We start from the raw sequence: 19,122 nt of genomic DNA on the forward strand, positions 1-19,122 counted from the left end.
TCAAATATGCCCCTGTATTGACAGATTTTCACTCAGAAACACGAATCAGAATTGTGTAATGCTTGAATCAGCTGCCATGGGGGCAATGGAGCTCCTTTTTTGACACTGATAATGTTTAAGTAGGGATTGAGAGGCTACTAATATGGGAAGGAATGGGAGTTAATGAGCAATGTGGAAGGTAAGACTAGCTGACTTTTCTAAGAATAGGCAACTAGGTGGGTCGATGGATAGAGACTGGATGTGGAATCAGGTCCAATGAAGACCTGAGTTCAAATTCTAATTTAGGCACCTATCAAAGTCACTTAACTTCTAATTGTCCCAGTTTCTTCATCCTTAAAAATTGGTCAGCATTAGCACCTACATCCTAGGGTTGCTGTGAGAATCAAATAAGATTTGTTAGGCACCTTTTAATCCTCAAAATGTTATATGAATTCAGAAGAGGGTCTTATTGCCCTTTTGAAACATGAAGAGCTCTCTAATAGAGAAGATATATCTACACTTTCAGGGCTCCATTTATAATTCCTCTGATACACCATCTGATTCTTAAAATAAACCCTAACTTGAATTTAAGGCTTAGAGTTCTAAATTGTAGAAAGATATAAATAGAACTTATTTATTATCTTACAGAGATCCTTTTACTATTAAAATGATTAGTATATGATACACAGAACAATAAATTACATTTGTTTTTATTACCTCTCTGTTAAGAGAGAGGACTTGGATTGTTGAAATGTTTCATGGATGAAGCCTAAGATAACTTTGGCTTGATTAGGTACTCAAGCATAGGCAAAGCAACAAGCCAGTATTTGGTGCCATGAAACAGCTAAGGAGTGCCCAGATTACCCAGCTTACTCTTAAGATTTTGTTGTCAACTTGAGTTCTCAAGCTCTTTTCCACCAAAGTCCTGTTCTTTCCCACCAAAGTGGGCTCCAAACCCATCATTGTTGCTTGGAGGTGACTTGGAAAGGCTCTCTAAGTCATTGGCCACGGCATGAGTTCTGGCAGATTTTAACATCCTGTTAAGGCTTATTGGTAATGGACTTCATCTGTCACTGCAGTATGTATAATGAGCAGGGTGTTTGAGTTGAAGCCAGAGGAAGTGGGTTTAGATCTTAATTCTTCTACTTGCCAACTGTGTGATTTGAGGCCAGCCACTTAACCCCTCTAGTCCTGTTTTTTCCTCACCTTTTTATTTTGCTTTGGTTTGTAGAAAACTCCCCCTCCCCCAAAGAAACTCCCTCTTACCACCATTGCTGATGTGAGGTTACTAAGCAGTTTGGGAGCATTTCTTGGGACACCAAGATGTTGACTTGTCCAGTCAGTCAAATTGTTTCTGATTCCAAGACCAGATCTCAGTTTCCTTATTCATCATTTACAACAGCAAGCACAACAATAAATGGATTAGTTAGCTTCTAAGGGCCATTCATGTTGGACTGCTGACTTACCTCCACAGGACTTTACCATGTCCTCACACAAGGTAAGTGTATCACAATTCATCTCCCCCCACCCCCCACTTAATTTCTATTTTCTGTTTTATCTTCCCCCATTAAAATGTAAGCTCCAAAAGGGAAAGGAACTGCCTTTGTTTTCCTTATGCTTAATTATCACTTAATAAACACTCATTGATTGATTAGTTGACTAATATTTCAGCTTTAGCTCTGTATGACCAGGAAGTGAACTGGGCTGCTTTAAGAGGTAGTAGATCCTCTCAACCTTTATGAAGTTAGGTCTTCAAGTGTAGGCTGATGGCCTATTGGGAATATTGCAGAAGGATTCTTTGTCAGATCTGTAGAAAACGAATTAGTGCAACTCTTCAAATGAGGTTGTTTCACAGTCAATGGCCTCTTCCACTATCAAAAATTACAAACTGGTCACCCATTTACTTTGTAGGAGACAATCTCTGTGAGCCACTACAACTAAAATGAATAAATAAAAAAGTCAGTTTTTAATGATAGGACCTGGAATCAGGAAGATAATCTTAGATAGTAATAGTCTGTCCCTGGGACCAGATTTCCAACATTTCTAGCTTACTCAGGTTTTCCAGAGCTTGTATTTTCTGACCATAGCATTCAAGATTCTAAGGTCACCTTCTTAACAGTTTTCAGGAACCCTTTCAGTAATTGAGATATTCTGAGAAGTCATAGGAAGAAATCAATTTGATACTCAATGACAACTTCTCTTGGAAAATGTTGAAGAGGAAGGTAGGTTTTGCTGAAGTCTCAGATTTCAGACTTTTTCTTAGATAAATAATATGTAATGAGAGAGAGAGAGAGAGAGAGAGAGAGAGAGAGAGAGAGAGAGAGAGAGAGAGAGGATGAAGAACTTCCCAGGCTCCCCATTGGTATTATGTCCAGGTCAAATTAAACTCTCTGTGACTTCCCATTCAACAAACTTCTAAATTGGCATGGTCTCTTTCTCCATTTTATTTTAACCACCCACAATGTTGACTACACTTTCTATCTCACTGTCAGTACAAATTATTTTACATACCAAATCTCAAATTTTGAAAGCATCTTTTCAGAACTCCCCCATTCCTATTTCTAATCCCCATTCTCCCCCCACCCCCTGGCCCCACCAATCAGGAATGAACATTGTATTAATCATCATTCCTCGAGTTTTCAAAGTTATCATTAAATGAATTGTTGTCTTGGTTCTGCTTATTTCATTCTCCATCAGGTCATTAAAAAGGCCTCAAAATCGTTCATTTTATGATATTAGTGTGATAGTGTAAATTATTCTTGTAATTCTACTAATTTTCCTTCTGCATTAGTTCATTTAAGTCTTTGTCCTATGCTTATCTGATGTTTTCCTTATTATCTCCCTGTCTGTTAAGTCTTATTACCCTCATTTCATAGCTAAGGAATTGAATGATGGAAAAGCTAAATGATTCCAGAGCTACTTCTTTATAGATTTCATTGCTCTTTCATTGTTTTGTTTGGATTATATCTCCTTGAATGGAGAGGTTCTACTTACTTTGTGTCTTCACTCTACCCTGTTATAGGGCAGAGTATGAGGCACTTAGTTCTTAAGAAACACATGCCGTTTTGACCTTTGCAATGTTCAGTTGATTGATAGTTAAAGATTTCTACAGAAGCCTTTGGGGAGAATTTGTCCTTCTCTGGGTAGGAGAGTAACAGAGATCTGCCTTCCTGGAAATTGTGGGTCTGATGATCTTTCTAGTTGTCTGACATCATACAAGCTTGGCTGGCCTGTTCTATGGTGGTTGTCCCAATCAGGGACATGCACCTTTTCACTGGAGTACAAAATAAATAGGAAAATCTTAAATCAAAAGACTTGTCTCTCCTCTATGTCCATAGAACAGTCAATAGACACATGAATACTTGCCATAGGGAGTATGGTCAACTAGACAGGCTGGGAAGAAACAGAAGTTGAATTCCTATTCATAAGACATTTACTATCACAATAATTTGCTTATTCTCCTCTCTATCTGATCTTGTTCAGTCATTCAGTTGTATTCATTCAACTCTTCATGAATTGAGGACCATAGCACATCATTGCTATTCATGAAGTTTTCTTTACAAAGATATTGGAATGGATTATCATTTCCTTCTCCAGTGAATTAAAGCAAAACAGAGGTTAAGTGACTTGCCCAGGGTTATACTGTTAATAAGTATTTTTAGACTGGATTTAAACTTAGATCTTCAAGACTCCAAGAGCAGATCTCTTTCAATGAACCACCTAGCTGCCTCAGGTGATTCCAAAGCTCAGCAGATATTAGGAAATTTTTCCCAATTTCACAAGGAAGGGACCTACGTTATTACCATTCTCAGTTCAACAATACCCTTATCCAACCAGAAACCACTTATGGTGGTCCCTCTATTTCTTACTTGTACCTTCAAATTTATAATAATTTGACCCTCTCTGAATCAATATTACTTTTTTTAAAATGTAAAAACTGAGGTGTGACAGTAAAGAGCCTGATCTCATTGGGTCCTATTACTTTAAGTCCAAGCCTTATCATATTTCTGCTCAGTTTGCAAAGACAGAACTACTTTTATCTTGTAGATTATTTAGGAAGAAACAAACTAAAACCAGAACAGAAGAAAAGTTCTTTGCCTAGTGTCAAACTGCCTGATTTTACAGTGATTCTCTTCCTTGTGAAATAAGCAATACTATTGTCATATGAATGAATGAAAGAATAATCTTGAGCAAATATATTGCAAAGTGCCAATGTGAGTAATTTTTTTTTACATTGGAAGGAGCCAGGTTACAGTTTCAGGCATTCATAGCTGTAGGTAAGAATTCTAGTTTCTGGGGCTAATTTGGGTGGGAAGAGAGCAGTGTGGAAAAACCAATCTATCCTTGGCCAGGCATATTCAAGGAGCTAATGTATAAGAAGTGGAACTATTATGGTCTACAAGGACATGGGGAACTGTGGATAGTCATGAACTGTGAGGAAGAACTTTGTGGACCAAGAAGACAAGCCCCTGTGGATGTTGATCAAAATCCTGGTTTTCCTACATTTGTTATAGCTCTGTAGATACTTGGGAATGTAAACACTTATATACTACCAACTATGTATTATGTGCTTCACAAACATTATCTCATTTTATCTTCATGACAACACTGTGAGGAGATTCTGTGATTATCTTCCATTTTACAATAGAGAAGCTGAGGCAGGAATTGAATGAGTTACCCAGTCACACAGCTAGTAAATGCCTACAACACAAGTTCCGCACTCTATCCAATGCACCACTTAGCTATCTGAGTTTGGAAGGAAAGTAAAAGAATACAAAGAAGGAAATAAATCATGGCAATTTTCCCTGACTTCAAAGTCTTGCTCTGCATTGTGAAAGACAAGTTAAAACAAACATACAAAATCCTTCAAATGCAAAATACAAATTTATGAATGTCAATATGACTCTTGTCTTAAAAGGCATTGTAGGCAACGAATTTCTGGTCCTTTCCTGTTTTTCTTCAAGAAATTGAAATATTCTGTGAGAGCAGGAATATGTTAATAATGATAACATTTATTGTCCATGGTATGCTGGGAACTGAACTAGCAGCCATGGATGCTAAGAAGAGCAAGTCAAGGGGTTCCATATGACTGTCAACAGTTTTAATTTGGGCTGGTTTTGAATTTCATGTTAATCCACTCTTTTGCCCTTAAAGACTGTTTTTTAAATCAAAGCACAAACTATTCTTTCCCAGTCTTTCTCATCTTTCTGAATGCCATTACAATAATGCACCTATTGGAAATAAGTATCAGTGAAAAAAGAATAAGACTATAATTCCATTTTAAAAAATGATAAAACTTGCTTTCTTAGAATGTAGGCTCTTAGAGGTTTAAGACATTGACTTTTCCTATTTTGGATTGGTTTATACAATCATTTAGAGATCCCTTTAGCATAAAATAAAAAGGTAAAACATTTATATGTTGCTTTATATGCCTTATCTTATTTAATCCTCATTGCAACACTTTGAGGTAGGTACTATGGGTACTGGCATTTTTTTTAATTTTACTGAGGAGGAAATTAGTGTAACCTGGCACAATGAGAAAGGAGAATGAGCTTGGAGGCAGTAGGGCTTGATCTGAATTCCCAGCTTCGTTGTTTACTAACTGTGGTGCCCATAAGCAAATTACTTAACCTCTCTGGCCTTAGTTTTTCTCATTTGTAAAATGGGAGCTTTGGACTGAATCCCAAGGTCAAAAAAGATGACCTCTGAGGTTCTTTACCCCTTCTAAATCTGTAAAATTCCAATTTGGCTTTGACTACCCAGTTAGCAAGTACTATAGAGGCATCAGGATGACACAGTAGATAGAGTATTAGATCTACGGTCAGGAAACCCTGAATTCAAACTTGGCCTCAGATACTTAATAGCTGTGTGACCTTGGACAAGTCATTTAACTCTGTTTGCCTATCCAAAAAAAAAAAAGAAAGGAAAGGAAGGAAAGAAGCAAATGTTAGAGGCAGCAGGATTCAAACACAAGTTTCTCCTGAGCACCAGGCCAGCTTTTTGAATGGTTGACAGAGTCTCTTGGCATTCTAAGTTCTATGGAATACTCTGTTAAAACTTGATGTACTCTCCAGATGAAGGGGAGAGGAGGCAAAAGGGAGAAATTTAGGCTATGTAAAAACAAAAGATATTAACAAAAATTATTTTCTTAAAAAGAAAATGAACTAAAGGAAAAAGCAAGCCCTATATAAGAGAGATTTGCAGTTTCAGGCAAATTTGTATGTTAAGGTACTCATTTTATTTGGGGTCAAGTTCAGTTTTTTTCAGAACCTTTCCCCCTAGGTCATTTTAATAGAGTTCAAATTACCAAAGCAAAGCAAACCAAACAACCAACCAACAAAACAAACAAACAAAAACAACAGATTTGAATGATGTAATATTGTAGGATTTTTTTTAATTAAAAGAAAAAATAAATGATGAAAAGAGCAAATTTTATCTTCCTAGCATGTTTAGTCATTAGAAGGCATGAACGTTCAGAAATGGACAAAGTTTCAGTGAACAAGAGTTCTGAATGACAAGTCAGTCAGTTGAATGTGAGGAATTTGATCATCGGTTACAATGATTGACCTAGTTTGATTTCAGTCCAGTGAGCTTCTGCCTATACTCCTTTAAACCTGCACTTCCACTTGAGGAGAGCAACCCATTTTGCTGACAACTGAAGTTGAAAAGTGAAGGTTTGAATGGATGGATAGTAACTGGCCTCTCCTCTTTGCCCAGAAGGCAAAGGAGAAGGATGTTTACTTAGTAGAGAGTTGGACTGTGGCCATATAGGGAATAGTAGATAATTCTCTCTTTGTGAGAGTCCCCAGCTTGGCACCAAGCAATATTACTTAGATCTTCTGTTGGAATGTGTTCTGAACTCATGGGAGAGCTGCTCTATGTGCTCACATTATTGCTTCTGCCCAGGGGAGCAGCCTACTAGCTGTGAGATTCTATCAGGTTGAAACTAATCTCTTTCTCCTCAACTATTCATTCCAACAACACTTTGTCTCTTACCTCCATTAGATCAGACTTTTTACTAATTTGTGTTCATGCCTATTTGCTCCCCTTCAGGGTGGTGCTGGTGATGTTTGGATTAGAAACTGGATCTCCCAAAAAATACATTCAAGAAACACTTAAGTTATATGTATTAACATTTCCTCCATTTTTTCTTTAAATCTCAACAGTCAACAAAATTATAAATTGAGTTCTGATTTTAACATTTGTTGGTTTCTAGGTATAAATGCTTTCATTGAAAATGGAACAATAGGAGCCCATGGACTTGATTCTAGTCTATGCTGTTCTCCCCTCCTCCTGTAGAATGTAAGCTCTTTGAAGTCAGGAACTATGATATTTAGCTTTATACCGCCCCCCCCCAGCACCTCTCTCTCTCTCTCTCTCTCTCTCTCTCTCTCTCTCACTCTTTCTTATGCCCTCTCTTACGCCTCTCTATCTCTTGACTCTTTTCCCATGAAAGTGTGTTTGTCCTTAACAGATATTTATTAAATGTCTACTGTATCTGTCTAGTATGCTGTTGAATTCAATTGAATTAAGTTAAGAATGACTTAGTGGCACTGGGCAAAGCTGCCACCAGTATAAATCATACTTGTTGAGGTTCAGGTTTTTACCAAAGCTGATGATATGGGTTAGTAGTCTGCCAATATTTCAAATCTATTGAATTCGGTTCTAACATCTTACACCTCTTAGTTCAGCCCTTATCACTTCTCATCTAGATTATTGCAACAATCCCCACTTTGGTCATCCTGAGTCACGTTACTAAGTTACTCACTATTCCAATTTACCCTGTACTTTGCCACCAAAGCGATTTTCCTTCAGCACATACTTGACCATTTCACTCCTTGACTCTATCAACTCTGATAATTCTCTATGGCCTGCAAAATAAAATATTAACCTGTTTTGCTTTTTAAAATCTCTTACAGGGACAGCTAGGTGGCTCAGTGAATAGAGCACCGGCCCTGGAGTCAGGAGTACCTGAGTTCAAATCCAGCCTCAGACACTTAATAATGACCTAGCTGTGTGGCCTTGGGCAAGCCACTTAACCCCATTGCCTTGCAAAAAACCTAAAAAAAACAAAAAAAACCTCTTATAATTTGGACCTAACCTATCTTTCTGGTTTCACTGGATTTTCTTTCCCCCTTTTCTGTCTATGATGTACACAAACTGAACTCTCTGTCCCTTACTTAAGACGTTCTATTTTCTATCATAATGCCTCTGTGGTCGAAATTCCTGTGGTAAAAATACACTCTCTTCTCACCTCTGGTCATGGAGTTTGTTTCTGCCTTTAGGACATAGTTCAGGCACCATCTCCTATATACAGTTTTCTAATCCCCATGACTGCTGTTGCTCTCTCATTCCAAACTACTTTGTATTGAACAATTTTCCATTTATTTTCTTTATATTGGCACACTCTTTAATTTTATGTAACTTACTGTCTTCCCTATTAGGATATAAACTCTTAATGCCTTAGGATTATTTCATTCTTTATATTTGCATTTTTAGCCCTCTAACACAATGCCTGGTATTAATATTTGGTATTTAATAATTGCTTGTTGACTTATTAAATTCAGTATATATATCTATGTGTGTGTGTGTGTGTGTGTGTGTGTGTGTGTGTGTGTGTGTGTGTGTGTGTGTATACCAAATGCTTAACATATACAAATCCCTGGGCTAGGTCTGCACCTAGAGAGAGTGATAGGAACTGAACTAACATTTCATTAGGGAACTCCTGCAAGATGAACCCTCTCTACCAATGCAGGTCAGCACCTTCTTTGCAATTTAGAGTCTAAAGTTACCAGTTTATAGGAGAGGTTAAGTGACTTTTTCCAGGGTGATTCAGTCAGGAAGGCAGAATAGTCCTTGTCTTCAGGGAAATTACTTTCTTTTGAGGGGGTGGGAGTATGGGGATAAAACTTTTACTCAAATAAGCAAATGTATTATATATGCATCTATGTATCTTATCTATATCTGTACATGTATATATGTATATATATTATATATAAAAAGTCTTTTCATAAGGAGAACACATTAAAGGGAAAAATGCAGTTATATGAACTCTACAGATGGATTAGGCAGTGCTAAAAACATCTGGATTGCCAAACTGAAAAGTTTCTGTTCCGAGTCTCACACAGATTTCTCTCTAATATTAGGTATGGCAGGTGTTCAGTCAGAGTACATTGTGGGGAGAGTCCCCACAGATTCTGCAGTGAGTGATTGTTTTCCCAGCTAATCACCACGCAAACCACTGAGCAATAAGCCATACATTAGGTTCTTTTGATGGGATGGGATGTGGGAGTCTCAGGAGAACAAGGTAAAATGGGCTTACCCTCCAGCTAAGACCCTGGGGTTCAGACAGGAGCAGTGGTTTCCCCTGAGTGTTCATCCACTCACTCCAACCTGTTCCACATAGCACAGGGCTCGCCCACTCAGCCCAGATCATCAGTCCTTTCAGGCTGAATGTTTGTCTTTTGTCAGCCTTTCATCCTCCCAAGCCATCTTTAACCCAAGAATTTTCTTTGCCATAGCGCCTTTCTCTCTCTCTCTCTCTCTCTCTCTCTCCCCCTTTGTCTTTTCCAGTGGTGGACAGAGGCTGCTTCTCCTCTGTCTGTGGTGCTGGAAGTAATAAAGCCCCTCTAATGGCTTCCTCCCTCTGCTCCAGCCACCTGGCTACCATACCGCACTCTATTTAGCCCTCTTGGGAATAGCCACTAGATTGTTTTAACAAGAACCTATTACTTGATTTGTATGGAAGCCCAAAACTACATTCAACTAGGAAATGTGTTCTGCAGACTAGTCTGTATTTAGGATGATGAAAACTAGACTTCTCCCCCCCCCCCCCTTTCTTTAAAAGAAACAAAAAGTTTTACAAACTTAAAGTTGCTATGCAGCAAAAAACCACATGATTACCCTGAGAGATTAAAAGGCAGAAGAAACCTTCAGTTGTCTAAGATAGGAAGAACATCTTGATCATGTAAAGCAGCACATGGGTAAACAATGGACCATCTTGTATGGAGCCAACAAATGTCTGCTGTACCTGTGTTAAGAAGGTTAAATGATTTCTCGAAGTGGACAGTCTCTGATTGCCCCCTGGAACCTGTGCTGCTCTTCTGAGCTCTCAGGAAAGCAGTTTCCTAAAGGATGCTACAACCTTTCAGCTGGGATCCCCCCCCCCCTCCAGGCAGCAGTCCTTAAACACCTTCCACAAAACATCTGGACCACTGAATGAACGCCTATATTTAACATCCTTCATCAATGTGTAAGAAGAGGTGGGCTAGGGAGGATAGTTTAAAAAAATTCCTGAAGGGTAATATAACTGGCGAAATAGTCAAGATTTTGGTTTTTGGAAGGGAAACAGCTCTAGGTCCAAATAGGCATAAAAGTTTTACTTACCTCTTCTTCCCTGTCTTATCTTAGGACTCAACATATTCCTGCTTCCGGAGTGTCCTTCCTTATGGTCCTGAGCATGCTGTCAACCTCCTGGCTTGTTGCCTCTCCCCCTGTTGCATTTCATGGTGACATATCCCAATCGCTTCCCCGAGGCTGGCTTCCCCGGTGAGGTTCACTTCTCTCCACTTTCACAACTGGCCTTGCATTTGACTAAATAAACCTTAATGTATTATTTATCTAGCTAAGAATTAATTCCCATCCAAACTAACCATTAAGTGCCTCAGTAATTACTGTCGATAAATCACCAGAGCATAGACATGAGGGGCTGGACCTGGCTCCTTCCCCTAATTGGCCACACTTCAATGTTATTAATATGCCTCAGTAAGAAAAGCAGGAGCCTTAAGGCTCAGGTCCCCAGTCCCATGCACTTTTTCCCTGCAGAACGGAAGCTCGGACTCAACAAGAATCAAATCAAGAGCGAGAATCTGAGATCCTGTCCAAGCCTGAGTTGAGGAGAAGATGGGAGGGGAGGAGGCTGTCATTGGGGGAATGGGGGAAGGGCCCTGAGAGCATGAGGCTCATCGTAGATCTGATAAGGTCCTACATTAGGAGAAATAATAAATGCCCCAGTCCACAGGGAAGTATTGTGTCTGACTGCCCACTGAGTAATGTAGTGAGTGAGCTGAGGCTGAATCATTGCTGGGTTTGGATTTCTGTTAGGGCTGGGGGGGGGGGGGGGGATGAACAGGAGAAAGGGAGAGGCAGGAAGATAGAGCAGGCAAGGGGAGAGAGGGAGAAAAAAAGAGCAAGCCCCAGGCAGGGATGGCCACCATGGTGGCAAGGATGGGGAGATCAGAGACAACCCCCCACCCACCCCGACTGTCAGCCAGAGGCTGGAAGGCAGAATTTCACCCAAATATCTGAATCTGGCCATTTTCCCAGCCACATGGTGAAATTTCTTATGGAAGATAGCAGGAAGAGAATGCCCCTCACATAGTCTGATAGATAAGGGACAAAGAAATGATGCAACAATTTAAAACAGATCATGGGAGGGAGAGGGAGGAAAGGAGTCAATTAATTTTTCTGCCTGCTATTTTTCCTCCCTGGCCTGCCTAGGAGAAATTATGTAAAAATCTTTTCCCCCAGTGTTGGGAGATATTTTTCTCTTAGAGCTAAATTGCACCCACTCCAGTTTTCTGTTCCTCCAGAGAACATTAGGAGTGGGGAAATCTCTGGGAGAAATGCTAACTACCACTATTTACACATCACAACCATTCTTTTTGAGTTAATAAGGTGCTCTGCCAACAGCCTATTCCTTTGCTCAGCAGTCTCTTAATTTCTAAATGATGTGTGTGTGGGGTCTTAGTGTTCGACTTCTGGCACATCAAATTACCAATCATTTAATGCTCATAATTCTTTTCTTTTTATTCACCTCATGGTTTGTCACTGAATCATTCAATCCCTAACCCTGAACCCAAATCTGAGCTTCTTTTACTAATATCTCAGCTTTTTCTGGGTCTGATTTTTGCAGGGCTGTGAAATTTTGGAGGGTTCAGGTTTCAATAAAAAATTATTATTATTGTCTTAGGCTTAGATTCCAAACATGTCATCCATGTGTTAATGTAAGGTGGGTAGGTCTAGAATGCTAATAACACCTTTTGGAGTAATAGTTGAGATTACTGAAGGAAAGAATGAATGAATGAATGAGTTTTTGTTAAGTACTTGCTAAGAGCCAAACACTACTTAAAAAGGTAGATATGCAAATACAAAATCTACAAGATCCCAGACTTCAAGGAACTTATATTATAATGGGGGAAGATAACACAAACAAGTGAGTATAGCCCAGGGAAGGCTATTCTCACTTGAGAAGTCCCAGAGATCTGGGAAAGATTCACATAAGTGAGCCACATTTTGACTGAAGATAAAGATTCTGCTAGTGAGAAAGGAGTATATTTTAGCTATCATATTTTCTTGAAAAGGAGGGAGGGAAGAGGAGTATTCTTAAGAGAATCCTGCAATTTTGAGTTTTCAATGATCTCAGGAGGCAAGGAAATACATCATGGTAGTTCTTAGAAAATCCCTTTGAAAAGATGGAGAACCCAGAGAGTGACAGAGGGGAGGGGGTAGGGAGAGATCAGAAGTTTTGACTCAGCTGCACAGCAGAAGTAAAGACTTTAGCAGGAATAATGAAGGAAATGAAGACCCTGAGGCAGTTTTTGAAATTGCAGATCCTCCTCTCTAAGCCCTCCTAGAGAGATGAAAGTTAAGGGGAGTTGCAGAAGCCTTGAGGATGGGGAAATTGGCACCAGTTTTAACAGTGTCGGTGACTCTGGAGGAGGTTTGGGTTTCCTCTTCTCTTTCTTCTGAGAAAGAAATGCAGGATGAAGAAACCAGGAAAAGAGGTAAAGACTGACTCTGACCAATGGTGGTCAATAGCAATCAAATGAATTCTATCCCCAAGTCAATGGACTGCTTGCAACTGGTATTCATATATAAGCATATTCCTTTATTCTGCTATAAACTATTTTAAAAAATTGGTTTTACTTCTCATTAAAGGAAGCTGGTGTTATAGTGGTTAGAGCACTGAACCTAGAGTCAGGAAATTCCCTAGTTCAAATCTGACTTCCAAACACTTATACTGTGTGACAATGGGTAAGTCACTTAACCTCTGTCTATTTTAGTTTCCTCCTCTATAAAACAGAGTCAATAACCTTATCTACCTCACAGGGAATTGAAAGAGACATTATTTGTAAATTATTTAGCATATTAACTGGAACATATGCAGTAGGTACTTAATAAATGTTTATTTCCTTTATTTCCATGGAGATAAATCCAAGGTATTTCTAACAAAACATTTCCACTTGAGTTGTTATTGTTTGTTCTTCATTCTGGAAGAGGACCAATGACATCAGGAAAGTGCTGTCTTGGCTTGCAAATAAATTGGATTTAAGTGAGGCAGAGTTGTGTGAAGTCACCAGCCTTACTCCTTCTTCTGGAGTCATTTGGGTCCAATCACAAGATATAGATAAGGATGGGTAGAGATGGCCCTGGATGCAGTGGGAGATCTCGGTCTTTCTTTTTAAGCTAAGATCTTTCCTAGGTCTCAGTCTGTCTCAGGCAACACCCATTCAGTGATTAAGGCTGAATAATAATCCACTAGAGTACATTACTAATCAAATATAGGCTCTCCTGGAGGTCTGACATAACAATATAAGACTGTGGATCTTACTTCCAGAAGGTAGGGAGAAGAGGGTGAATTTTATAGTGACCTATAATGAATTCCCAATATTTGTCTTTCTCTATGACCAGGGAATCATTATTTATTCTCTGAGTGTAAACTGTTCTCAGAAGGGAAAGCAAAGGGGCTTGAAGAATACCTCCAAACTCTGCAGGTTAAATCATATTTATTTTTTTCTTTTTTTTCAAAATGGGAAGGACTTCAGTGTAAAAACAAAGAAGAAAAAAACCCCTGAGCCAGGAGGTTAGCGAGTGGAAGAATGAAACAAAATGGGAGGAATGTGGTCATAAAGAGTCAGACATGACTATAATGACTGAACATAAACACTGTGAATGAATTTATTTCCAACAGGGGGCTAGCTAGATGTCTGCAGAAGAACATCCTACAAAAAAATATTTACTGGCATTTATGCCATCTCTCTATCTCTCCATCCATTGATCCACCTGTTCAACTATTGATACCCCCACTCATCCATCCATCCATCCATCCATCCATCCATCCATCCATCCATCCATCCATTCATCTATTCATCTATCCATCCATCCATCCATCCATCCTTCCATCTATCCATCCATCCACCCTTCCATCTATCCATCCATCCATCTATCATCTATCATTATCTATCTATCTATCTGAAGATAAAGATTCTGCTAGTGAGAAGGGAGTGAGTACATTTCGGCTATTGTAATTTCTTGAAAAGGAGGGAGGGAAGAGGAGTATTCTATCTATTTATCTATCTATCTATCTATCTATCTATCTATCTATCTATCTATCTATCTATCTATCTATCTGTCTATCTATCTCAATCATCTATCTATCATCTATATTTCAAAAAGAGCCCAAGAAAGAAGAAGTTGAATAGAGGTCATTGGTATTCTTTGCTGAGGGATAATTTTTCAACATGAGAAGAGTTAAGAGATTTGCTTTCTTCCTTGGAAATTTACCCAAGACGTGAAAAGACAACATACAAAATCCTACAAAATCTAAAGAGGGCACTTCTAGTGATCATGGACCATACTGCTAGAAGGAATCAAAAAAGCAGTACTAAGGAATATGAATGAAGTCTTGGGCAAGAAACAAAAGACTCTTAGGGTCCTGTGTGGTCTTCTCATTCCTGAGGCTGTTTGAAGGCAAAGACTTGAGAGAGAAGGCTGCTATGAAGAACATATTGGATCTGCAGTCAGGAAGACCTGAGTTCAAATCCAGTCTCAAACACTTAACTAGCTATCTGACTCTGGGTAAGTCATCTTTCTTCTGTTTGCCTCAATTTTCTGATCTGTAAGTAATAATAATAGCAATAATAATAATAACAATAATAAATAATAATCATATAATAATAGCACCTACCTCACAGAGTTGTTGTGAAGATCAAATGAGACAATATCTGTAAAGCTCTCTGCAAGCCTTAATGCATTTTATACATGTTAATTATAATAATCAGCACTGAGAATTATAGACTTAGATTTGTCTGGGTTGTTGGAAGTTATCAATTCTAACATGCTCTCTGAAGCCCAGAGAAGCAAGATAACTGACTTGATAAGGCTCACAACTGTTGAACAGCAGAACTGGGATTGGAATTCAGATCTCCTGACTTCCAAGATGGCAGAATAAGTTACTATTCTGGGTCCAGTGGGAAATGATAAATGAGCCAAACAACACAAAGATCTGTCCTTTTTTTATTTTTGTTTGTTTGTTTTTAGGTTTTTGCAAGGCAAATGGGGTTAAGTGGTTTGCCAAAGGCCACACAACTAGGTAATTATTATAAGAAACAAAACCCATCTCCTTGACCTAATGAATGTCCCTGTTGCTATTGAATGCATTGCATTTTCCCAGTTTCCCAGTTTTGTAATATCCTCAAGTCCTCCCTGCCTTTCACCTGCCTCCCATCCCTATATCCACTCTGTTGTCAAGGCCTGCCATTTAGAACTTTGTAACATCTCTTTTATAGACCCCCTTCTTTCCTCTCACACTTCATCTCAATCACTCTGGTGTTGACTCTCACTACCTCTTGCCCAGACTGTTTGCCTCAAGTCTCTTCCCACGCCAGTCCATTCTCCACTCACTGGTCAAAATAATCTTCCTAAAATTCAGCTGCCCCATTTCCTTATTCAATCAACTCCAGTGCTTTCCTAACAACTGTAGCGAGAGTACTGGATTCACCATTTCCTATTTGTGCAGCCTTGGACAGGTCATTTAACTGCATTGGGTCTCAGTTTCCTCACCTGTGAAATGGGATCCTAGGCTCACAAATTTAAAGTTGGCAATAGTGAAGTACTAATTCCTTCAGAGCAGGAATGATGATGAAATAAGAATGAATGGGAACTGAATTTATTAAGAGTAAAATACTACTTCAATGCAAATTATCCTTTTTTTTTATTAAGTAACAACTAAGTGCAACTGATTTCTTTAGTCCACAAAGATGTCATACTATATGATCCCTGCCCTCAAAGAGCTAGCAAAAAGTCATTATTATTATTATTGCTATTTCCCTAACAGGAAAGGGATACAAAATGAATTGTAAAGAAACAAGGAGTATGTGTGTATGTGTGTGTGTGTGTGTGTATGAAGGTTGAAATGTTTCCATAATTTTTCACAGATTATTCTGTATTTCTTCCTTCACTAAGGGAAGAATAAAGCCTATCAATTCTGCCTTCACTAAATTATTAAAACCCATAGTTGAAAAGAATCTCAGAGGCAATTTAGTCCAAAGTTCCTGAAGAAAATTCTCTACAAAGCAAATATTAAAATAGACTTTTATTCTTCTCTAGAAAACCTCTAATGAAAGGGAACCTATTTCCTCATAAGGCAGTTCATTATAATTTCAGATTGCTCTAATTTTTATGAACATTTCCCCAATATCAAACTGGGTTTAATCTTGGCAAATCTAGAGAACATTCGTGTTTCTGCCCTCTGAAGTTGAGCAGGCCAAATATAAACTTTTATCAAAGTCACAGTCCTTAAGATACTTAGAGTCAGTTATCATAGTCCCCAACCATAACACACATGTCTTGTCTTTATCAGGATAGACATCCAGGGCACAATGGGATAATGGAGAGAAAAAAGGATGACATAAGAAAGACTTGCTTTTGAATACTGCTTCATGTCCTTACTACTTGTGAAATTTTGTCAAATCATTTAATCTCTAGATAGCAGTTTTCTTATCTGTAAAATGAAGAATTTGAATTCCATGACCTCTAAGGTCTATCCTTGGTTTGAATCTATGCTTCTCTGAGAGACATGAGACCTTTTTTTCTCTCCAGGAATCATCTCTTTCCTCTCCCTATCTAGGTAGTCTTTAGTATACTCCAATAAGAGTATTGCTTTTGTTTCTACCTCTGTCAATATTCACCCAGGTGTACTCCAGATTGGTTTCTCATTCTGTTTCCTGGATTTCTTCATATGAATATTTCTTCTTAATACAAAATGTTGCCATAGGCATGCAAATAAGTGCCAGAGTTTGGGGAAAGCATTGTCATTGGCTCTTCTCCTTTCACTTGTGGGAGGATACAAGGTTGGTAAAAGTGCTGGGAAGAAGGAAAAGTGTGGCAATTGTTGACATGCATAGAATATAAGCCAGGTATATACCAGCAACAGCAGATTTGGGTGGTAGCCAGTTTGGTAATAATACCTAACATTTACACCAAAATGTAGCGCAACATTGAAATAATCACTAAAACAAGTCAAGGCAAAAGCATTTATGACATACCCACTACATATCAAGCACTTTTCTGAATACAGGAGATTCAAAGAAAGAAAAAAAGTAGTTCTGCCCTTAAGAAATACCCAATCTAATTGGGGTAGGATTGGGGGGGAGGTGGAGAAAGGGAAGATACAGCAGGAAACAATCATGTACAAACAAAAAAATACAGGACAAATTGGAGATCATCTGAGAGGATTCGTTAATACACTACTATTAAGAGGGGACCTGGAAAAACTTTTTACAGAAGGTAGGATTTTAGGGAATTGAGGGAGCTAGGGTATCTGGGAGGTAGAGACAAGAAGGGAGAGAATTATACAACTGGGGGACAAACATTGCAAATGCATGGAGTGAGAGTGTTTTATTCATCGAATATCAAGTTGACCAGTACACTGGGCAGGAGTAAGCTATAATAAGACCAAATATGTAGAAAGGGCTTTAAAAGTCAAAACACAAACAAAATCTCTGTTCCCTTTTGCCTTTAGTGAAAGTTCCTCAAAGGGCATCATCAGGAGCAGTAGCTGGGTTCACACCTGTGGTGTAGTTATCATCCTGGGCACCACAAAGATCCCAAATAATATTAGACAGTGATATACCTGATCTGATGACCTCTAGATGAGAATGAAGGTAAATCAAGGAGTGCCCTGACAACTGAGCTTCCCTTTTTTCTCAGCTGCCAAGTTCAAGAAGGCTTTAATTAAAAACAATGTGCTTGTGGTCACATTAATAAGGTCTACTCCTTTGCTGATTGTTTTCTCTTTGCTTGACTGCTCTATCAGCATATAGTGGTCTTTGATTAGATAGCTCAGCCATAGCCATTATCATTAAGTTCAAAAAGAATTTATGAAATGATCCTCTCTCTCTATGGTTTTCAGTTAAGGCCACAAAGTGAATTGATGTACACAGCACCTACTCTTCCAGATTCTATACTCTAAGGCTGTGACTTATATGACATAAAACAATAGGTCAGTCAAGTCAGAAAATGAGTGAGTCATTTGAATCTTTTGGCTTGTCTATAAACGACCACCTCTGATAGAAAACCCTGAAGTGAGGCAGCTATAAAAAATTCTCCACTCATCTGGAATGCAATGAACAAGAATGTGACTCCAATAGGGGCATGGACCAACTTAGACCACTTTTGAATCATTGATAAGTGGAGAGGAAAGAACACATATACTTTATGGGGTATATTTATTTTAGTCCCATTCTTAAGTATTGTGAAGTTAACAGGAGCTAGCTCTTTATTAAATGTGTTAATGGGATATCCCTTGGCCACCCAAGAGAAAAACCAGTTTGTAGAAATGCCAAAGAAGGAAAGCCTAAACTGCAAGGGAGGTTTGATTATGGAATCCCAGGAAGGATCTTAGAGGCAATCTAATCTTCATTTTTCAGATAATAAAATTGAGGCTCAGAGAAATAAAGTAACTTAGCTGAGATCATACAAGTCATAAGTGATGGAAGTAGGCTTCAAACACAAGTCCTCTGACACTAACGCCTGAACTTTTTCTAGTGTTTTCTAGTGTTTCTAGTGTTTCTAGTGTTTTCTCTGACTCTATGAACTCTATTGAATACTTTAACCTTATTCACTAAAAACCAACTTGAAGTTCAGTTAGAAGACTTGAGCCTTTCTCCTGCTGTTGGAGGCTCCATGCTAATCTTTTATGCCTGAATGTTTTATGTTTCATTTGTTTTCTTGCCCGTGGAAGGATCTAGATGAAACCATTGATTCTCAAATTCCACATATGAACTTAAGCACATTAGCTTCTGTCTCAGTCAAGTGGGATGGGTCAGGATCAGCTATAAAAATTTCTTCTAGATAATAGAT

General features: G+C 38.6%; 1 protein-coding gene across 2 annotated transcripts in view; it reads right to left on the reverse strand.

The window, feature by feature from the left end:
* The window catches only part of ARHGAP22 (Rho GTPase activating protein 22), a 326,645-nt gene extending 315,649 nt beyond the window's left edge, over window positions 1–10,996 (reverse strand). The window contains exon 1 of one of the 2 annotated variants that reach the window (XM_074233106.1): window positions 10,366–10,996. In XM_074233106.1, coding sequence (XP_074089207.1) covers window positions 10,366–10,399 — 34 coding nt within the window. In that variant the 5' untranslated portion in view covers window positions 10,400–10,996. The remainder of the gene's footprint in view (window positions 1–10,365) is intronic. The other variant, XM_074233107.1, reaches the window with a different exon arrangement.
* Between the last annotated feature and the right edge of the window lie 8,126 nt (window positions 10,997–19,122).

Source organism: Macrotis lagotis, chromosome 4 (genome assembly GCF_037893015.1).
Source record: "Macrotis lagotis isolate mMagLag1 chromosome 4, bilby.v1.9.chrom.fasta, whole genome shotgun sequence".
In the NCBI taxonomy this organism is placed as follows: Eukaryota; Metazoa; Chordata; class Mammalia; order Peramelemorphia; family Peramelidae; genus Macrotis; species Macrotis lagotis.